This window comes from Mya arenaria, chromosome 7 (assembly GCF_026914265.1).
Source record: "Mya arenaria isolate MELC-2E11 chromosome 7, ASM2691426v1".
NCBI classification, from domain to species: domain Eukaryota; kingdom Metazoa; phylum Mollusca; class Bivalvia; order Myida; family Myidae; genus Mya; species Mya arenaria.
This window is the reverse complement of record NC_069128.1, coordinates 8,158,514-8,176,146: the sequence shown is the minus strand read 5'-3', so window position 1 is coordinate 8,176,146 and position 17,633 is coordinate 8,158,514. Positions and strand designations below refer to the sequence as shown.

General features: G+C 35.3%; 2 protein-coding genes across 4 annotated transcripts; one reads left to right on the top strand and one right to left on the bottom strand.

The window, feature by feature from the left end:
* The first annotated feature begins 340 nt into the window (after window positions 1-340).
* Window positions 341-5,622, top strand: LOC128240225 (netrin receptor UNC5B-a-like). 3 transcript variants are annotated; one of them, XM_052956755.1, is made up of 7 exons: window positions 341-469; window positions 1,057-1,377; window positions 2,051-2,209; window positions 3,123-3,329; window positions 4,361-4,525; window positions 4,658-4,715; window positions 5,137-5,621. In XM_052956755.1, the coding sequence occupies exons 2-7, from the start codon at window positions 1,206-1,208 to the stop codon at window positions 5,546-5,548; spliced, it is 1,173 nt and encodes a 390-aa protein (XP_052812715.1). In that variant the 5' UTR covers window positions 341-469; window positions 1,057-1,205; the 3' UTR covers window positions 5,549-5,621. The 3 variants fall into 3 exon arrangements, with proteins under 3 accessions (XP_052812715.1, XP_052812713.1, XP_052812714.1); XM_052956753.1 differs by having other exon boundaries at window positions 367-652; XM_052956754.1 differs by having other exon boundaries at window positions 385-652; window positions 4,364-4,525; window positions 5,137-5,622.
* A 3,068-nt stretch (window positions 5,623-8,690) lies between these two features.
* Window positions 8,691-16,334, bottom strand: LOC128240224 (eukaryotic translation initiation factor 1-like). Its single transcript, XM_052956752.1, has 4 exons — window positions 16,183-16,334; window positions 12,888-13,057; window positions 10,901-11,032; window positions 8,691-9,356 (listed from the first exon to the last, which is right to left on the bottom strand). The coding sequence occupies exons 1-4, from the start codon at window positions 16,211-16,213 to the stop codon at window positions 9,342-9,344; spliced, it is 348 nt and encodes a 115-aa protein (XP_052812712.1). The 5' UTR covers window positions 16,214-16,334; the 3' UTR covers window positions 8,691-9,341.
* Between the last annotated feature and the right edge of the window lie 1,299 nt (window positions 16,335-17,633).

Sequence of the window (17,633 nt, the reverse complement as noted above, 5' to 3'; positions counted from 1 at the left end):
TAAGGACCGGCTTTAACCTATTTAAAGCTATATGCTTTTATTTCCAGGTCACAGACTCATTGTTATGCTTTGATATGTTATGTATGTTTGTTATTCATGTCGGAAAATAGCTCATTGAGCTTATGTTTCTTGTTAGGGTATACCCTACTTTAAATAATGATTCTTGAATCTTGTATTTTGAAGCACAGCATTTTTGTCGATTTTTAGAGCTAAAGTTTGAACGTGTCACCATGATTTATCATTTTAACAAATACTTTTTTTTAAATTGAGTAAGGAAGTATCAATGTCTGATCAGCGCTTAAACGTGAACGAGTCACTTTAAAATCAATCCACTTGTGATCTTTAAAGTATTGACGCTCTCATTTTGATAAGATATCTCGTGGGAATTAAAACACTACTCTGTGCAGTTCGGGCTAAATTTAAAATATATGTGTTTGTGTTTTAAAAAGTTCGTGTTTATTTTTTTAAGGTATTGATTTTTTCGTAGCTATCGGTTTAATTAAGCTATCAACTACAGAACTATTTAAATGTTAAATACTACTATGTAAAACCGTGTTTATTTTCTGGCTACATTTACATACGTGTGTTCGATGAAGCTATGGCATGAGTTCGACAAAACAATTTATTTTTATTGCACTCACAGTGTGTACTGGTTAGTATGTTTACCGAATGACAATTATAGTTTCTATTGCAAAAAAAATGCCTTTTAACAAATTAAACTTTTAAACAATATGCATTATAATAAGATTAATTTTAGTTGAAACATTATTTGTTCAATGTTTCTTTAACGAGTGTGAACACTCTTAATGTTACGCGAGTGTTTGGTCTTGTGTTTTGCGGGAAACCGGAGAACCTGGAGTTATTATTTGATGGTGGTGATCTTGGTGTTTTTTGCTGTTAAAGATGGGTTTTTTTCTGTCATTACCCTAGCATGACAAAATACTTTCTAAAATGAATCTGTCATACTCTACATCAAAAACACGCTTACCTTAAATTAATGCACCGCGATTAATTCTAAAATAATGTCGCGAATATTTGTACTTTTTTCATTCTCAGGTAAATTAAGAGGTGAACAAATTCAAAAGAGTGTTGGAGATGCCATAAGATTTGTTCTCCCGCCATATTTTGAATGTGGGCCATACTCGTTGATTGGCCCGAATCGAGTTAACGTCATCAATATTTCCAACGCGACACAATGTGACGTCATGCAGCTATATGTAGATCGGGGCAAGTGTCAGCTTCAAACAGACTGGTCCTTTTGGTTTGCGTTACACAAACTTTCAAAAAGGGATGGAGGAAGGTATGTTCTTCGAGGAGGACCAAACGCTGATAGTGTGGGATGTAAGCTGGAGCAATGGACCGATGTCATTGTATTAGGTATGGTCACAGTTACAGGAAATAGCGAAGTGGTGTATCACCTTATATACCAATTGGATTACCTCGGCAATAATCCAACAAATAGGACCTCGGAAATAATTCGTTTTTTTACAATAGTTCATCATGGTGGCGGCCATATTGTCTGTGTTTAAACCGCCAAGGGACATATTGAATATTTTATGAAAAGGAAGTGACATTATACCGGTCCTAAAAATTCATTTTCCAATTTTGTTTTCACGTATTGAATGATTGTGCCCTATTGACGTTAGCAAAAGGTTCCACTTATATGTATGATAATTGAGTTTATCTCCGGTCGCATCATCACATGTTCGTGTATCTTAAAATCTTTTCACAAGGTGTATACCGAACCTTGCCGAGTTGTTACGATTGCATATATTCATATATTTTCTGGTCATTTAATATCATTGAATCTAGAGTCTAACTGCATCCGGCGCTAGATTATTACCGTTATAACTGTCAAGTAACCTGTTCTCTCGACTGGGGTGTTTCAAGTGTGTCAATTGGACGAACCCCTTTTAAAGAAAGCGTTAGATATCACTTGTTGTATTGTTTAATTAACGTTGTGTACATGTATGCTTGTTCAAAAATATATTTAAATGTTTCACTTGATTACAAATATTTATGCTTTATTTAAAAATATTGGTGATTATAGGATCTGAATGGTTACTATGGGGATCTTGGAGTGGGTGCAGCCAGTCTTGTGGTAGAGAATTCCGTACGCGGTCACGTGACTGCTCCCAGCCTTTAACATGTGGGGTGGATAACCAAGAGATTGAGGTGTGCGAATACCAGCCGTGCAAGGATCATATAGGTAGTGAAAGTCTATAATTTAAATATAACGTTGTATGGATTTCTTCAGTTTGCATTTGTGTTGTCATATCTTTAAATATACTTCTTGTTTGGTTTGTATATGGCCCTATTGATTGATGATTCAAAAGTACACTCAACTCAAACGTAAGTATAAGCTCAATGTCCTAAGCAGTGATCTCCCCTGAATAGATGGAGTTCAGCAATCGGATCACCTCGGCCAATATTGTACAGAATTGCAAGCTTGCCGGAGATGACCGAGTTGTTACGATTGGGATTTCAGCTATATAAACTTCTTTTAAACGTTTTTTTTCTCACTTTTTGGGATAATTGTTCTCAAATTTCAAAATAAAATATATAAAATTAAAGATAATTTACATATTATATATGGTCACGTGATTTGCATGGTGGTAGTGATTACAGTACTGTAAGGAAAGTAACACTGCGTGGAGTTTGGTATCATTCAGCCATTTTTATCGAAAACAACCTCGGATGTATATGGACGAATTACAGTGTCCGAAATCGGTACTGTTTACGTCCGCTGCAAGTAGATCGCGTAGTAATTTTATTTAGCAGTTAAACTTCATGACTTTACTCTTGGGAATCTTCATTATGTTTGCAATAATACACTTCACTGCAATCAATTTAAACTAAGATCAACAAATACCAACTAAACACAACATTTAATTAATGATATACTAAAACAATACGAACTACTTTTACTGATGTACCGGCATACATCCGAGGCAGTTTTCGATAGAAATGACCGAGGAGTTCCGAATGGTTTGGTATAAGGTAGCTAAGACTAGGATAATCAGTGCTGGGACTCGAGGCATTGACAGAATCAAATCAATACTTGCATTTATTATCTACCTAAACAAAATCATAATTTAAGAAATAAGAATGTATTTTTACAGAAAGAATTACGTCAACATTAGGACGCATGACGACCGATGGTCACTGGAGTTATTGGTCCACGTGGTCACATTGCTCTCGCACATGCGCAGAGGGGCAGAAAACACGGTCGCGTGACTGCTTGGACGAGCGCAGTAATACATTACCAACTGAGTATTGCAAGGGAGACAAACACGAAACTGACATCTGCAAGGAAACAGACTGTTTAGGTACTTGGTCCGTACTTAGTTACCCAGAAAGTTGACATTGTAAAGTTGTTTAAAACTAAGGCTAAACAAACAAATTATTGTGTCCGGTTTCCCGACATACCCCGAAATCCATAAAACATCTTAAGTCATTTAATAACTTAAGGCCTATTCATAAGTGTCATATTCATTTTCCCGGATCATGTATCATAAAGTTATTAAATAATAACTGAAATGCTTTATTGTCATTGATTTGATTGAACCCACATGCCTTTATGTTTAAAAACGAGTGGACTTTTGTTTTATTTGACTATAAGTTGAGAAGTGACTTAAGAGGTTTTATGAATACGAACCCAGACTCTTATTTTGGTATTGCCATTGGCCAATGTTTTGCTGTTCATCTATTCAGCAGTGCCTTGCTTCAGTAAGACGCGTACATGTATTGTTTTATAGGACGCTCTAGTTAACGTTAACCCAGACCAACTTGAGTCGGTTTTAAGCTGCACTCTCACAGAATCATCATTTTTACAACTTTTTTTTATTTTTTTTTATCGGGGAATGAGCATTTTTTGGCGTCAATATCTGTAAACCAGTGATAAATGACTGTTGACAAAAGATCAGATCGCAGATTTTCATATTTGTGTTCCAAAATTTATGTTTTATGGCTTAACCCGTTACTAACGGTTTAAGAAAAAGACATAAAACATCATTTTTTAAAGTTCAATATAAAAATCTGCGATCTATTTTTTTTTTTGTCAGCAGTCTTAAATGACTATTTTACATGCATTTTCGAACAAATTGGGTCGTTCCACGACAAAAAATAAAAAAAGTAGTCTAAACGTTCAAGTTGTGAGAGTGCAGCTTTAAATTAAGTGTGACAATGATAATAAGAAACAATTTTACCTAGAATTAAACAAACAATGTGCCGGGATTGAAATCGGAAACTATCCAATGTGTGTTGTGTGCCATAACAGATATATATCGTTCTTCTCAATACCTTGACTCAATAAGTGACTGTCAAAAGCTATCTAAAACCACTTCATTTTAATAAACAGCAGGTGCTCGCAATAACCAAGTGACGTCATCATCTGGAGACATGACGTTGTCAGTGCCTCTTTATGGAGTCGTTGGAGCTGGAGCGGGGATTTTCATCATCGTTCTCGTCGTAGTTATCGTTGCCCTGATGATGAAATTGAAGAGACGGCGGAGGTTGTCGATCGGTAAACCATTGTTTTGAGCAATAATTGAGCGTAGTTTGTAGATTTTTGAAGCTGTTTGTCCTTTTACATGACGAAAAGTTAAACACAGGTCGATGTTTAAACGATTGTTGTATTTTTACTCTTCTTTGCTAGGTTCTTCATCTACAGCCATGGATAGGCATGCGCAGAAAAAGATGAAAAAATGCAACAAGTAAGTGAAGTTTATTTTGCGTATTGCCGGGTGAATGCGGTGATTTTGTCTTCGCGCCAAATATAGCAGGGAATTGGCCTTACTTAGGGTCCCTGGGGTGCCGGGGCATTTGGCGGGGGTTTTACCAGCAGTTCGTTCCCGCAGGGCGGGGATTTTGCCCGAGCTTGGCTGGACCGAAAGTCCCCGCTATTCCCCGGAGGGGGGGGGGGCGAGGGCGTGGTTACAATTGACTGGTGCATAACTGTATCTCTTTTTTGCATGTATGTGTAAAGTCGAGCGTTTGACTTGTACCAAATGCTTATGAATACGTGTTTCGGTGAGATCTTATTGCAATGTGTGCGATTATATGTTTATCAATCTGAAGTTTTTAGTATATTTTCTTGCAACACATGTATTCTAAAGCCGTGCTTTTGTTTTTCAGACGCAAACAGTCTCCGGCAATTTCGATTCATTTGTATGACGATATAAACGACGATGACGTCAAGTCCGATATGTCCGAAAGCAAAGGAGGTGACAGATCTTCAGTAATGACTATGGACAACCCCTACGTCTTTTTACCAAAATCTCCCAACCCCCAAATTCGAGAATATGGGAATGTAGCATACAGTAATACATCAAACACTGTGGCCATGTTCAATAATGGGACATCGACGGAAAATAACGGACATCAATCGGAAAATTCCGATATATTGACGGAAACGACCGATTTTTTTCCGGAAAATGTAGAAGGTCCACAAACATCTTGGTATAACGAGCGTCACAAGTCAGTGGATAGTGTTGGTTACACGATTTCTGCGAACGAGAGAGCGCGGCGTAAACGCTATTTAAAATGAATTAACTAGGATGTAATATGCACAAAATGCAATATGGACTATCTGCTGTTTTGTCATGATCGTTATACATATATTTTATAATTCAATATATATTATATATATATATATATATATATATATATATATATATTGTTTTCTATTTAGTATTGTAGTATTAAAACCTTTCTGTGTACAAACGTAGAAATTTTATTAGTTGATATAAGCCGCGCAGTTCTGCACGTGGTAGCTATGGCAGGTATGCAAGTACCCGTGACGTCATCGTGCGTCCTGGGCCATTTTGGCAAACAATATAACTGCCAGTCTGTCATATGTAGATAAGAATCGAAAATCAGACCTTCCCAGTGGCCAGGACGTAAACAGTGAACCACCGATCGCTTCTTATCGTATATTTCCTGAGTTGAACGTTTTAGAATTATCTGTACAATTTTTCAAACACGGGTGAATCGGGATTTGAAACTGCTAGAAGGGTGACCAGGGGTGCATATTCACTTGTAAACAGAGCTGAATCATTTTAGAGAACTTATTAATTCGCATAATCTTATTTTCTATGATATGAGTCGATGATATTGTAATAGTCTTTTTTATAACGCATTGTGATATCATGGACATGCCGTAAATGTTCTATGCTCCCACAAAAGTGTGATGCATACTTATACAGTGCTCATGTGTGTCGACCTTTGAGGAGTTGGTTTAAATATTCACAGCTTGTCGGGTGTCACATGCAGATGCGAGTTTAGTGTTGTTTCCATTTTGATCAGAATTATGGCCCTTTAACATATTTTCTCAATTCAATAATCGTACAAAGGGAAGTGTCGAACTCCGCATGCATTTGCTTGGCAATTTACTTCCAACTTTCAAAGATGGTCGATGATTGTGAAGAAAGTATTTTGACTTTTGAATATCTTTTCTCAATCTCGAACATTAAAAAATCTAGTATGAGGACCTCCTCGCGTTTATTTTTATTTAATAATTTTCTTGAACCGCACATCCTTACCTTTAGAGAATGTAGGGAAAGGTATGTGTGTGTGTGTGTCGAGATCCTGGTACCTCGTAGGGCTTTTAAAGCTGCACGCTCACAGATTGACAGTTTTGACATTTTTTTAGTTTTTGTCTCACAATCAGCTGATTTTGGTATCAATGTCTTCAATTCAGTCTTATAGTATAATAAAACTCAAAATAGAACATACCTTAATCGTTGGGGGAAACTGCCGAACATTATGTTTTTTTCTTAAAGCGTTGGCCATAAAAAAATCAATTCTCGAACGTAAATATGAAAAACTGATCTGATATTTTGTCAGCAATCTTGTATCACTGGGTTCCCGACATTTACGCAACAATTGGCTCATTCCAAGACAAAAAATATTGATTTTTTTTTGTCAAAATGGTAAATCTATGAGAGTGCAACTTTAAAATGCATGTGTGTCGAATGAACAGCAACAATTTCCATTGAACGATGCAAAAAAGCGGTATTGATATAACATTATTATGCATGAGCGGGGCATTGTAGTGGCATCCATCTCCGATGGATACATCTCTATGTACTTTTTTATTATATATTTGCCTTGAATAAGGGTAGGGCGATGTGTTCTTTATCCTCTGTGTGGTACCAGCTGATTTGACCTTCGTGATGCCATGGAGACACGGACTAACATTCTGACCAAGTCGCGTTGACATTTTGGCAGGGCATTTTGAAACGTTATTCGTATTGCCATACTCTTAAGACTGTACATGACCCATTTAATCGAGTTTCCCTAGATTTAATATAGGCTTACAGGTCCTTACTTGCTGCAAGAGTGTTATCATAGTTTTGCAACATTTTATCAACAGAAAACCTTTCAAATTTGGCAAAACCTTGTACCAACCTTGACCTTAATAACATAAGACAAATATTCGTGAGGATTGGTCACCTTGATCTTGAATTCCTGGAGACAATCGTTCTAACCAAGTTTTATCAAGAACGAGGTAGAAATTGTGGCCTCCACGTTACGAAGGCTTTATAACAAGTGACAAACTCTGACTAGCAATCAACTTTAAACTATATTTCGCGACGCAAACACATAAGGCAAAGCTTAATACCATGATTTGGGTTGAAAAATGTGGCCTCCAGAATCTTTATATTTTTTCCGGTATTGGTCGTAGTCACCTACTTTTTAAACGGCATGACACACAATCAACCTTGGCATAGGTGCATAGAAGTGGCATCCTTATCCAATCGATATATTTCTGTGATGAAAAACTATCAAATTATAACGCAGATTTGTTTTTTGAAGATTTGATCTAGTAATCTAGATCTTAATCCAAATTGACTCTTATTCAACATTGTTCAAGGCAACATGTTGACTAGTATTCCGACCATTATTCATAACAATTGGATAAAAAACTATTGACGACGTAGATTTGTTTTTGAAGATTCGACCTAGTAACCTATGTCTTAACCCGAGTTGACTCATATTCAAACTTTAAGACAACAAGCTGACAAGAGCTCTGACCAAGTTTCGTAACAATTGGAAAAAAACATGAATTTATGACAGAGCAATTTATTCACTCTAATATTTGACCCAGTCACCTAGTTTTTGACCTGATGTGACCAATATTTATGAGTATTCAAGACAACATGCAGAGAAGTATTCTGACCAAGTTTCATTATCATTAAGACAAAAACAATTGAATTTATGATGAGTTTTTTACTCTCTTAGATTTGACCTAGTTTTTGACCTCTGAAGTGACCAATATTAATAATAGTCCATAATTATGCTTAATTATTCCGACTACTGAACACAATATATAAGTATTCCAAGTTTTCATATACAAAGAGCATAACAACGGAAAGCCAACGTATATGCTCATAAGTGGCATCAAAGGGACTTAACACCGGATGGTAATATAGCATTTCCTCAAAACAAGCCTAGAATTGTCAATTCAACCTAGTATGAGGCCTATAATACATTACATGATTTAAAGAATATTTTGTTGCTGCCTCAGCTGGGGAACAACTTCACAATGAAATGTGTCACTATGCAAATATCTTGGAAGATATATTGAGCTAGGGTGAACGGAAAAGATTTTGCAGGACAACGGCGCCAATGCTATGACACAAAGTTGTCTATTTTCTATTAAAGAGACAGAATGAAAAAAACAACAGTTGTGACATTTATGAGGTTTATTTTACACAAACATACTACCGTACAATGACATAAATAGAAAAAGTTATGTAATGACAATAAAAATCTGCATTGAAATAAAAAGATTTTAATACAAATGTAGTAACTTACAAAGCTTACTTTTTACACAATGTTATACATTGAAACAAAAATTAAAGTTACGTGTATCGTTCTATTCTATTCTTACTCTTTGATAAAAAATGGAGTTTAAAAAATGAAATTTCTTATAAATGCCTATTACTTAAGATTGTTAAGAATAATACAAATCAATTATGGGTCCATTTAGTTCATATTTTATCTTAAATTTATACATATAATTAACATGTTAATGGACAAGTTCACAACTAAATGAATGATAGGCATAATGATTTTCCCATATGTTTAACATCTTACAAAATAATTCCAATTCTGCGATACATTTTAAATGCGGACTTCATTTTTTTAATTATTAAGGAACAAATCTTCTTCGAAATACTTTTCTATGTGATGTTTTGCACAGCCACATCATCAGGAACATATTTTGGTTGTTCGTACAGAATTCATTATAAAATCCAAATCTGTGTTTCCACTATAATCATTTAATGTCCCAAAGAAGCTGCATATTTACAAAAGTGGTGACTGTAGTTAGTTGCTTAGAAACCGTGCACCTGAAAATAGATGATAAACAACTTGTGATAATAATATAACTGGTAAAGTTCATACACAAGGGTGCCACAGAGCGAGTGCCAATATTCTTCTCACTGTCTCAAGGGAAACAACTCAAAAATTGTTGAAGCCATGGTCAAAGTTTCATTTCAATATTTTGAAAGTTTTTTAATTCTAAGTAATGGCTAAGGTTAAAATATCTGCTCAATGACCCCTAGGCTATCACAATACCTCAACTAATTTTTTAATCAAGATTTCACATGCCAAGGCAGACAGAGATCAATTCAAGCTTTTGGGAAACATTATTTAGTATGAGTGTCTGTGCATATATGTGCTGGATTCAGATTTCCAGAGGGGTTTTCTTGCAGAACCAATGAAAAATGCCTCATTAATTATTCATGAATGACTACCTAATTTCCCTTGCCAAATCACCTATGATGCACAATGAAGCATAACACAGTAGTGTATCGGGGGTATACGACAATGATTTATTGGAGTATTTCAATGTTTGCATTTTAGAAGTTTAAGCCTAATTTTAAGGAGTACCATAATATATTTAATTTAAACGAAAGCTCTGGGTTATGATATTTTCACCATTTGTCTTAACAGTTTGTATTTGAATAAAGAATTCAAGTCTTAATCCATAAATCATTTAAATGAAGCGTGTATGGCTTTATGTCACTTGAATTGAAATGCCACATAATAAACAAATATAATCAGAAGGATTAAAAGCTGTTATTATTAACTCTTTCCTTTTCTAAAACATTACTTTGCATTGTGGTATACCATTGTATGCTTCTGGCAAACCATGGCACCCCTAGTGATAACCCATCCTAATCATAGCTGCCATTTGCTAGCATGGATCAAACCCAACACCTCTGACAGGCATACCAACAAGCCATCACTATCAATGTACAGTCAATATCTCTTCCATTCCTGATAACAGCCTTGACCTCAGAATCACTGAACACTGCAAAAGCTCATTCAATCTAATTTAGCTTCTAGTAATAAATGAAACAAATACCCAGCATGACAGCATTGGACACTATTGTTCCAGAGCAGGAGTCTGTAGGAATGCCAACTTAAAATACTTGTTTTCAGAAACTCAGAATATCTTTAGATTCCAGGGCTTTTTTACCCTTCTTTGCCGCAGCCAATACCCGGCTACCGATACCAGGCTACTTCCCCTAGAGCAGTATCTGGGGGTTTTCCAGAATAGCCTCTGAAATTTCCTCTTTATTTATTTATTTATTTATTTATTTTATTTATTCCTATATATGGAAATCTCACAATCCATTCAATGATGTTTCTCCGAGTGTTCCCAAAATTCCTCTCTTGTTCCCAAAATGAAGGTGTCTTCCCAATAACTGATAAAAAGGCTTTAATCTTTTAAACTCACATTATTGATACTGTTCTTTTGATGGAACTAAGCCCCATATTCAATCACCAGGAGTTCATTCCAAATGAGTCTTTTAGTGCAGAGCTCCATTTAGTGTCAACCTATGAATTTCTTAATAAATAACATGAACTGTAACTCCCCCCTTACCTTCAGCTGTTCCTCCTTGGCAAGGCCAACTTTCTTCATGAAGTCTTTGATAAGGTTTCGCTGATCTCCCTGAAGCTGGATGACCTCACCGTACTCCGGGTGTTCCACTACCGTACCATTGCACGCAAACTCCTGTAAAAAGTAACAAGAGATGTTTGTCAAACATTATGCCCCCTGAGCGCCAAGTTGCCAGAAATATTTGGACAATTGAATGAAATATGCATGGACTGAAATGACAGCTGATTTGTCATTGGATGCATATGAGGCAGGTCATCTACTGGTCATACCTAATCTTCATGTCAAGTTTGATGACCATAGGTCCGGGAATTGTTGAGTTATCACTCGGACAAGCTTTGGTCTTCCAACAGACCGACCGACATGTGCAAAGCAATTATATAACCCCTCTGCTTCGAAGGGGGGCATAATTAAACTAGATGTTCACTGAAAACTGATACTTCAACTCATGCATTTAGTGACATATAAATTTCTACTGTCTACTATATAAGAAAATAAAATATGGACAATCAGAAAACCTTTTTTCAGCTTACAGTCACACTGACCTTGACCTTTGACCCACTGACCTCAAAATCAATAGGGTTCATCTGCTGGTCATGACCAATAAGCCTACCTAGTATGAGGTCCCTGGGTCAAAGCGTTCTCAAGTTATTGATCGGAAACCGTTTTTCATGTTAAGGTCACACTGACCTTGACCTTTGACCCACTGACCTCAAAATCAATAGGGTTCATCTGCTGGTCATGACCAATACACCTACCAAGTATGAGGTTCCTGGGTCAAAGCGTTCTCAAGTTATTGATCGGAAACCGTTTTTCATGTAAAGGTCACACTGACCTTGACCTTTGACCCACTGACCTCAAAATCAATAGGGTTCATCTGCTGGTGATGACCAATACACATACCAAGTATGAGGTTCCTGGGTCAAAGCGTTCTCAAGTTATTGATCGGAAACCGTTTTTCATGTAAAGGTCACACTGACCTTGACCTTTGACCCACTGACCTCAAAATCAATAGGGTTCATCTGCTGGTGATGACCAATACACATACCAAGTATGAGGTCCCTCGGTCAAAGCGTTCTCAAGTTATTGATCGGAAACCATTTGGTATTCCGACCGACCGACAGACAGACAGACAGACAGACAGACAGACAGACAGACAGACAGACCGACCGACATGTGCAAAACAATATACCCCACTTTTTTCAAAAGGGGGCATAAAAAGCTAGAATTAATTCATCCCGTCTCTGACTGTTGCACAACCGTTCTATTTCACACAATTGAATTCATCCTGTCTCTGGGTGTTCCACTACTGTACTATTTAATTCTAACACTAGTTAACAGTAAAAACAAATGGTGAACTCATATCCGAATTGAGACGTTGCCACAGGGTTTTATAACTAAATTTTGTAAAAGTTAAAAGTGAATAACACTCTGCTCTGAGCAGTCATTGAAATTAGACTTATGGATGAACAGGTCTGATTTCTTATACTATTGCTTGGCATCTAAATTTTTGAACAAGCTCTGATATAAAAAATTCATTATTTTAGGAAGACAAGAAGACATTTAACCAGTGCAGAGCTTCAAGGCTTTTGTTGATTTCGACCACTGCCCTGTGGGAACTTAGCATGAGTTTTGTTTGCAATAGTTCCATTCTATGAAAAAAAACATGAATAAACTACAAAAAAGTTATAAGCCTGTCAGTGATTTTTTTTAATTATTTTTACCACCTGTGCCTTGCAAATTGGGAAATAAGTTGACTTTGGGAAAAATACAAAAATAGACCAAAACAGCAAACATGATGGCAAATTTACATGTTTAAACTTTTGTATGCATACATTATGCTGTAAATTCATTACTTTTTTTATTCATTAACATAATCTGCATTTGCCAAATTGGGAAAAATGGACAGTTTTTCGCAGAAGGCAGCAAATTGCACCCAAAAAAATCACTGCCTGTTGACACTTTTCTTTACCTTTTTGCAGACTCGGACTATTTTCTTTAAGTCATAATCGGATGAGAGACCCTGCACAGTGGTGAGGGTTTTCCTGCCGTTACGCTGTTGAATTCGGATGTGAATTATATTGTCTTTTCCACCGCCTCCGACATCTTCAACTTGATCATTGAATGGATCAGCTTTGGATCCTGTGGGAACAGATGTAATAATGATTTAACATATACTATTCATTTTAAAGCAAATGTTTCATTGTTTGGATCTTTCAGCAGAGAGATACAACTACATATTATGCATTGTTCGCTGTAACATGGCTGGTTTACTGGCCAAGGTCACCAATCAAAAGTTTTTGTTGTAGTTAGCTTAATTTTCGCATGAAACATCTTTGGTTATGAATGTGTAAACATCTGTCAAAGTAATGGTTCGCATTTCATCTTCTTAATTTTATGTAAAAAATAGATCATTTTATGGACAGTAACTCTTTGATTCATGCTATTGAGGGCCAAATACCAAAGACTTAAAAAGTACTCTTTTTTTTAAGATTAAACACCATTCTTGATAAGTTTTGCGCCATTTTGATGAAAGGCTGTAAAACAGATGAGTTTGAATTGAATTGAAGACGAATTGAAAACAAAATAACATCAATAACTTGATTGGTAATAACCAGCTAAAAGTGAACCATGCGTATTTACATTTCCATAAAATTATGATTTACGAGTATGCTCTCTTAGGTTATAACTCAGTTACCAAGTTATATTTTGTTTTCACTGTTTTTCAAAACACGCGATTCGCAAATGTAAAGCGGGATTTCTATTAATAAATATCTTGAATGTAGGTCAACATAACTGCGATGCCTCAAGTATGTGCAAGCACCATGTGCGGTCAATCCCCCCACATTTCAACTTGAAGCGTATTAGAACATTGAACGGCATTTATTACAAACATATAATACTCGATGAAACAAGATAAAACTTTGCAAGTGTTGTTGAGGCAAGCCTCTGTATTGATCTAGATCGTCAAATTATTAATCACCATAAACATGGACCTATAAACCATGGATTGGCAACTCTCATCTGTGCGATAATCTCGAACTCACGCGTGCAGCGGGATTTCATTCCGAGATCTAACCGTGTGGTCATTTTCGAGACGTCCGACATCGGCCGAATATATACATGTAGGAAAACATTAATTAAAATTGACTCAAATGCGCGGTACTTTCATTTGAGTTGATAATAGTCCAATTGAATCTGATTAAAATCACATTTATTAATTATAATTAAATCTATAACGAACAAGGCATTATAAGCAGAGTTGGTGGAAATAACCGAAGATTGCCGTTAATCACCGATCGGAGATTCGGCGGCATTTTTCGATATTTGCCGAGCGCGCGCTAAGGATTGTGGGTAAATTATTATTTCTTATTGTTTCACCGATATGATGCAGTTGCCAATCCATGGTTTATAGGTCCGTGCCATAAACAAACAAGTTTTCCGAATTATTCTGCTATTTGGATTTGTACCATCAACCAGTACAGTGCAGTCAATAAATACTGTACCCCTCCAGTTTAGTCTAAAATAATAGACGTGCTATACGGGATTCTTCCAATCCCTAACGTCTAAACGGGAATGTGCAAAAAACGGGGGTGCTTTAAAAATATTGAAATTGTTTTAAGTGAAGTATTTTATGGTTGAAATTGATCATAAAGAGTTATATTCATAGTTTACCATGTAAGTGATATGTATTGTTTACTCCGGCTTAAATCTGCATTCAATAAGCGTCTACAAGTACAGAAGCTTTCTGAAAAACTCACATACAATCATCTTTACAATTAACTTTCACAGAGGAATTTGTGTTTCGAATAAACCTTAAGATTCACACAATCTTTGTTCTTCTTAAAGACCTGAAAATCTTGAATATACATGATATGTCACTTGTTATCATTGCCTGAGTAATTAAAAGTGGTTTGAATAATACTGTAACATCGGCTTATTTCAATACAAGTGTTTCATTCTATTCACAGAATATATAAATAAATAATTGATATGATCATGAATTAAATTACTGATAAGCATTGTTTTAACACTGCATTATCCATTTCTTATTTAAAATCTCGCTGAAATAAAAGTTCTCTCACCAATTTTGGACAAATGGGAGCAATTCTCTAATTGAAATCTGACTTAGAATTTACCTAGTCTAAAATAATAGACGTGTTATACGGGATTCTTCCTATCCCCAACGTCTTAACGGGAATGCGCAAAAAACGGGGGTGTTTTAAAAATATTGAAATTGTTTTAAGTGAAGTATTTTATGGTTGAAATTGATCATAAAGAGTTATATTCATAGTTTACCATGTACGGTAAGTGAAATGTTATTTTGGACTAAACAAGCATTTAATGCATTAAAACAAGTTGTTTACCTTTCCAATAAAACGAAAGTTGACTGACACAGAAAACAATTATGCGAAGGGGAACATTTCGATACAATCGTAATAACTCGGCCTCCTCCGACAAAGCTTTGAGATAGACCTCGTTATACAATCGTAACAACTCGGCCATGGCCGAAATGTTCCGAGCCATTTAAAACTGTGCCCTAAAGCCTTGCAGTTGCATGTATATATCGTTATGTTTTGACAGAATGAAATCAAGAAAAGCCGTCAAACTCATAATTATAAGTTGGATATTTATTTTTAGTATACGGAACTAATATAAAATAACATTATCTGGTAATATTTCTTGTTTTTATGATATTTTATAGACTCTATATGCTTTAACCCGGAATCCTGATCGGAACAACTACCTACTTTTGATACTAAACAATTTGTACGTGAAGGATTTGCCATATCAAAAATCTAAAAAAAATCCGCCAAAGTACAATTATTTGGACTACCCTCCAGTTTTGTTCATTTCCAAACTCACTGATATCTGACCTAAAATAATTTTGTAACTTATTTTACTGACTTTAGTACTTTTTTCAGGTATAATAGTCGTCAGAAAAACTACCTTATAAAAACCATTCAATAAAATGTCGATGTTCTAAAGCCAAAAGAAGATGTCAGGAACTAAAATGTCTCCCAAGAAATTCAGTACAAATTCGACATTTTTAATTTAATCAAAAAGTAACCAAGGTTTACACACATCACTTCTACATTGAAGAAAAACATAGCATTATATTTATCAGAACTCTTTCTATTCAGCTGTATGGTTACGAAGATGGTAACACACCTTTTAATGAAATTCATACGACGCAAAATGTAAACAAACAAAACTGAAAGGCTATATCATATTATATTTCAGAAATTCTTCAATATTTGGCCTACCTAATTGACCGACGATATCAAGACTGGTCATACAAACGATTAAGTTGTTCTGTTTTTAAAATTATTAGAGGATTGTCCTCAAAGCAGAGTGGATGTTTTGGGATTTATTTAACCGACTTTTGACAACAATCAGGAAAGAGTTGAGAATGAAGATGACGTAATGCAATTTAGTCAAAGCGGATTTTATCAAAACGGTCATTCAGTCAATATCCTACACAGTGACTTCCCTTTTATCAATAATGCGTACGATTTATACATTGCTATTTATCGCATTTACCTTGGGGTAGGATTGCTTATCATCTCAGCATTTACATACTGCTGTTCAAAGCATTCTGCATCAAAAATAAAAGAGTTGTGATAAAAAAATAAAGCGGTTCCACCACTAGCGGGTTTATTTTATTTAATAATAGTTTATTGCATGTATGTTGACAATAAAGCAATACAAATAGATCATATATATATATACCTTATTTAAAAAAAATGAGTGCTTATCTGACATGCAAAGGGATTGGGCCACGAGTTATACCAACATCAGTTACGGCCCTCTCCCAGCGGGTTTATGTAGTTGGAATTGACCATAAAGATAAAGTTGCTATCAAAGCGCGTACGGAAAAATATCGTATCGAGAATTTTAATTAATTAATTAATTAGTGAATAAATTCATTCATTTACCCGCAGAATGAAAATAGCATTCCATCCACCGATCAATAATGTTATTAGTTTCGAAATAGATATCACAACTTCTAAAAAATATCGCTATTAAAAAAACACAATGCGTTAATAAGATACTAGACTCTAAATTAACCAAACATTTTTTTTATCAAGAACAAGATACTTAAAACAACAATTATTTGAGTCCAACAAATATTCATTATGCACATTGAGAAGTTCAATGAATGGGCTATATGGATTTGGAAAATCATATATGATGCACTGTTTTTGAATTCCATTGGCAAAATCTGCCTTCAAGGTCTAATAATGTAAAGCAAAATAGTTTGTATTGTATATGGCACATTGTTTATTTTCCAACCCACCCTTAATTGGTAGGTTTTGTAATTGGATCCTTACGCTTAATGAAGAATCAGATACAGTATGATAAAGGATAAATAACAGTTCGTGCTCTGGTTTCATTTGTATACAAAAATCAGTTTTAAGTCATAGTAAGAATATATTAGTATTATATTAAATCTGGGTTATACCCAGAAAACGGACTCGATGTATATCAGCTTTCATTCAGTTGTCTTCAAATAGTATTTATATACTAAAGACGTTCGCGCGTGCCTGAGGATCTGTTTCTCTAAGCAAACACGATAGGTATTATTGATATTTAAATTCTTAAAGCTGCAATCTCACAGATTTACCGTTTTTACATTATTTATTTTTTTGTGTTGGAATGAGCCAATTCTTGCTTAAATATCTGAAAACCAGTGATATAAGACTGCTGACAAAAT

Excerpts from the sequence above, each read along its gene's own strand:
- LOC128240225 (XM_052956753.1), top strand. The coding sequence starts at position 604 with ATGAGTTCGACAAAACAATTTATTTTTATTGCACTCACAGTGTGTACT. Across the intron at positions 1,378-2,050 it reads GACCGATGTCATTGTATTAG|GATCTGAATGGTTACTATGG; the intron begins GTATGGTCACAG and ends TGGTGATTATAG. Across the intron at positions 4,526-4,657 it reads ACGGCGGAGGTTGTCGATCG|GTTCTTCATCTACAGCCATG; the intron begins GTAAACCATTGT and ends CTTCTTTGCTAG.
- LOC128240224 (XM_052956752.1), bottom strand. The coding sequence starts at position 16,213 with ATGACCAGTCTTGATATCGTCGGTCAATTAG. Across the intron at positions 13,058-16,182 it reads TGATATCGTCGGTCAATTAG|GATCCAAAGCTGATCCATTC; the intron begins GTAGGCCAAATA and ends CTGTTCCCACAG. Across the intron at positions 11,033-12,887 it reads TAGTCCGAGTCTGCAAAAAG|GAGTTTGCGTGCAATGGTAC; the intron begins GTAAAGAAAAGT and ends TACTTTTTACAG.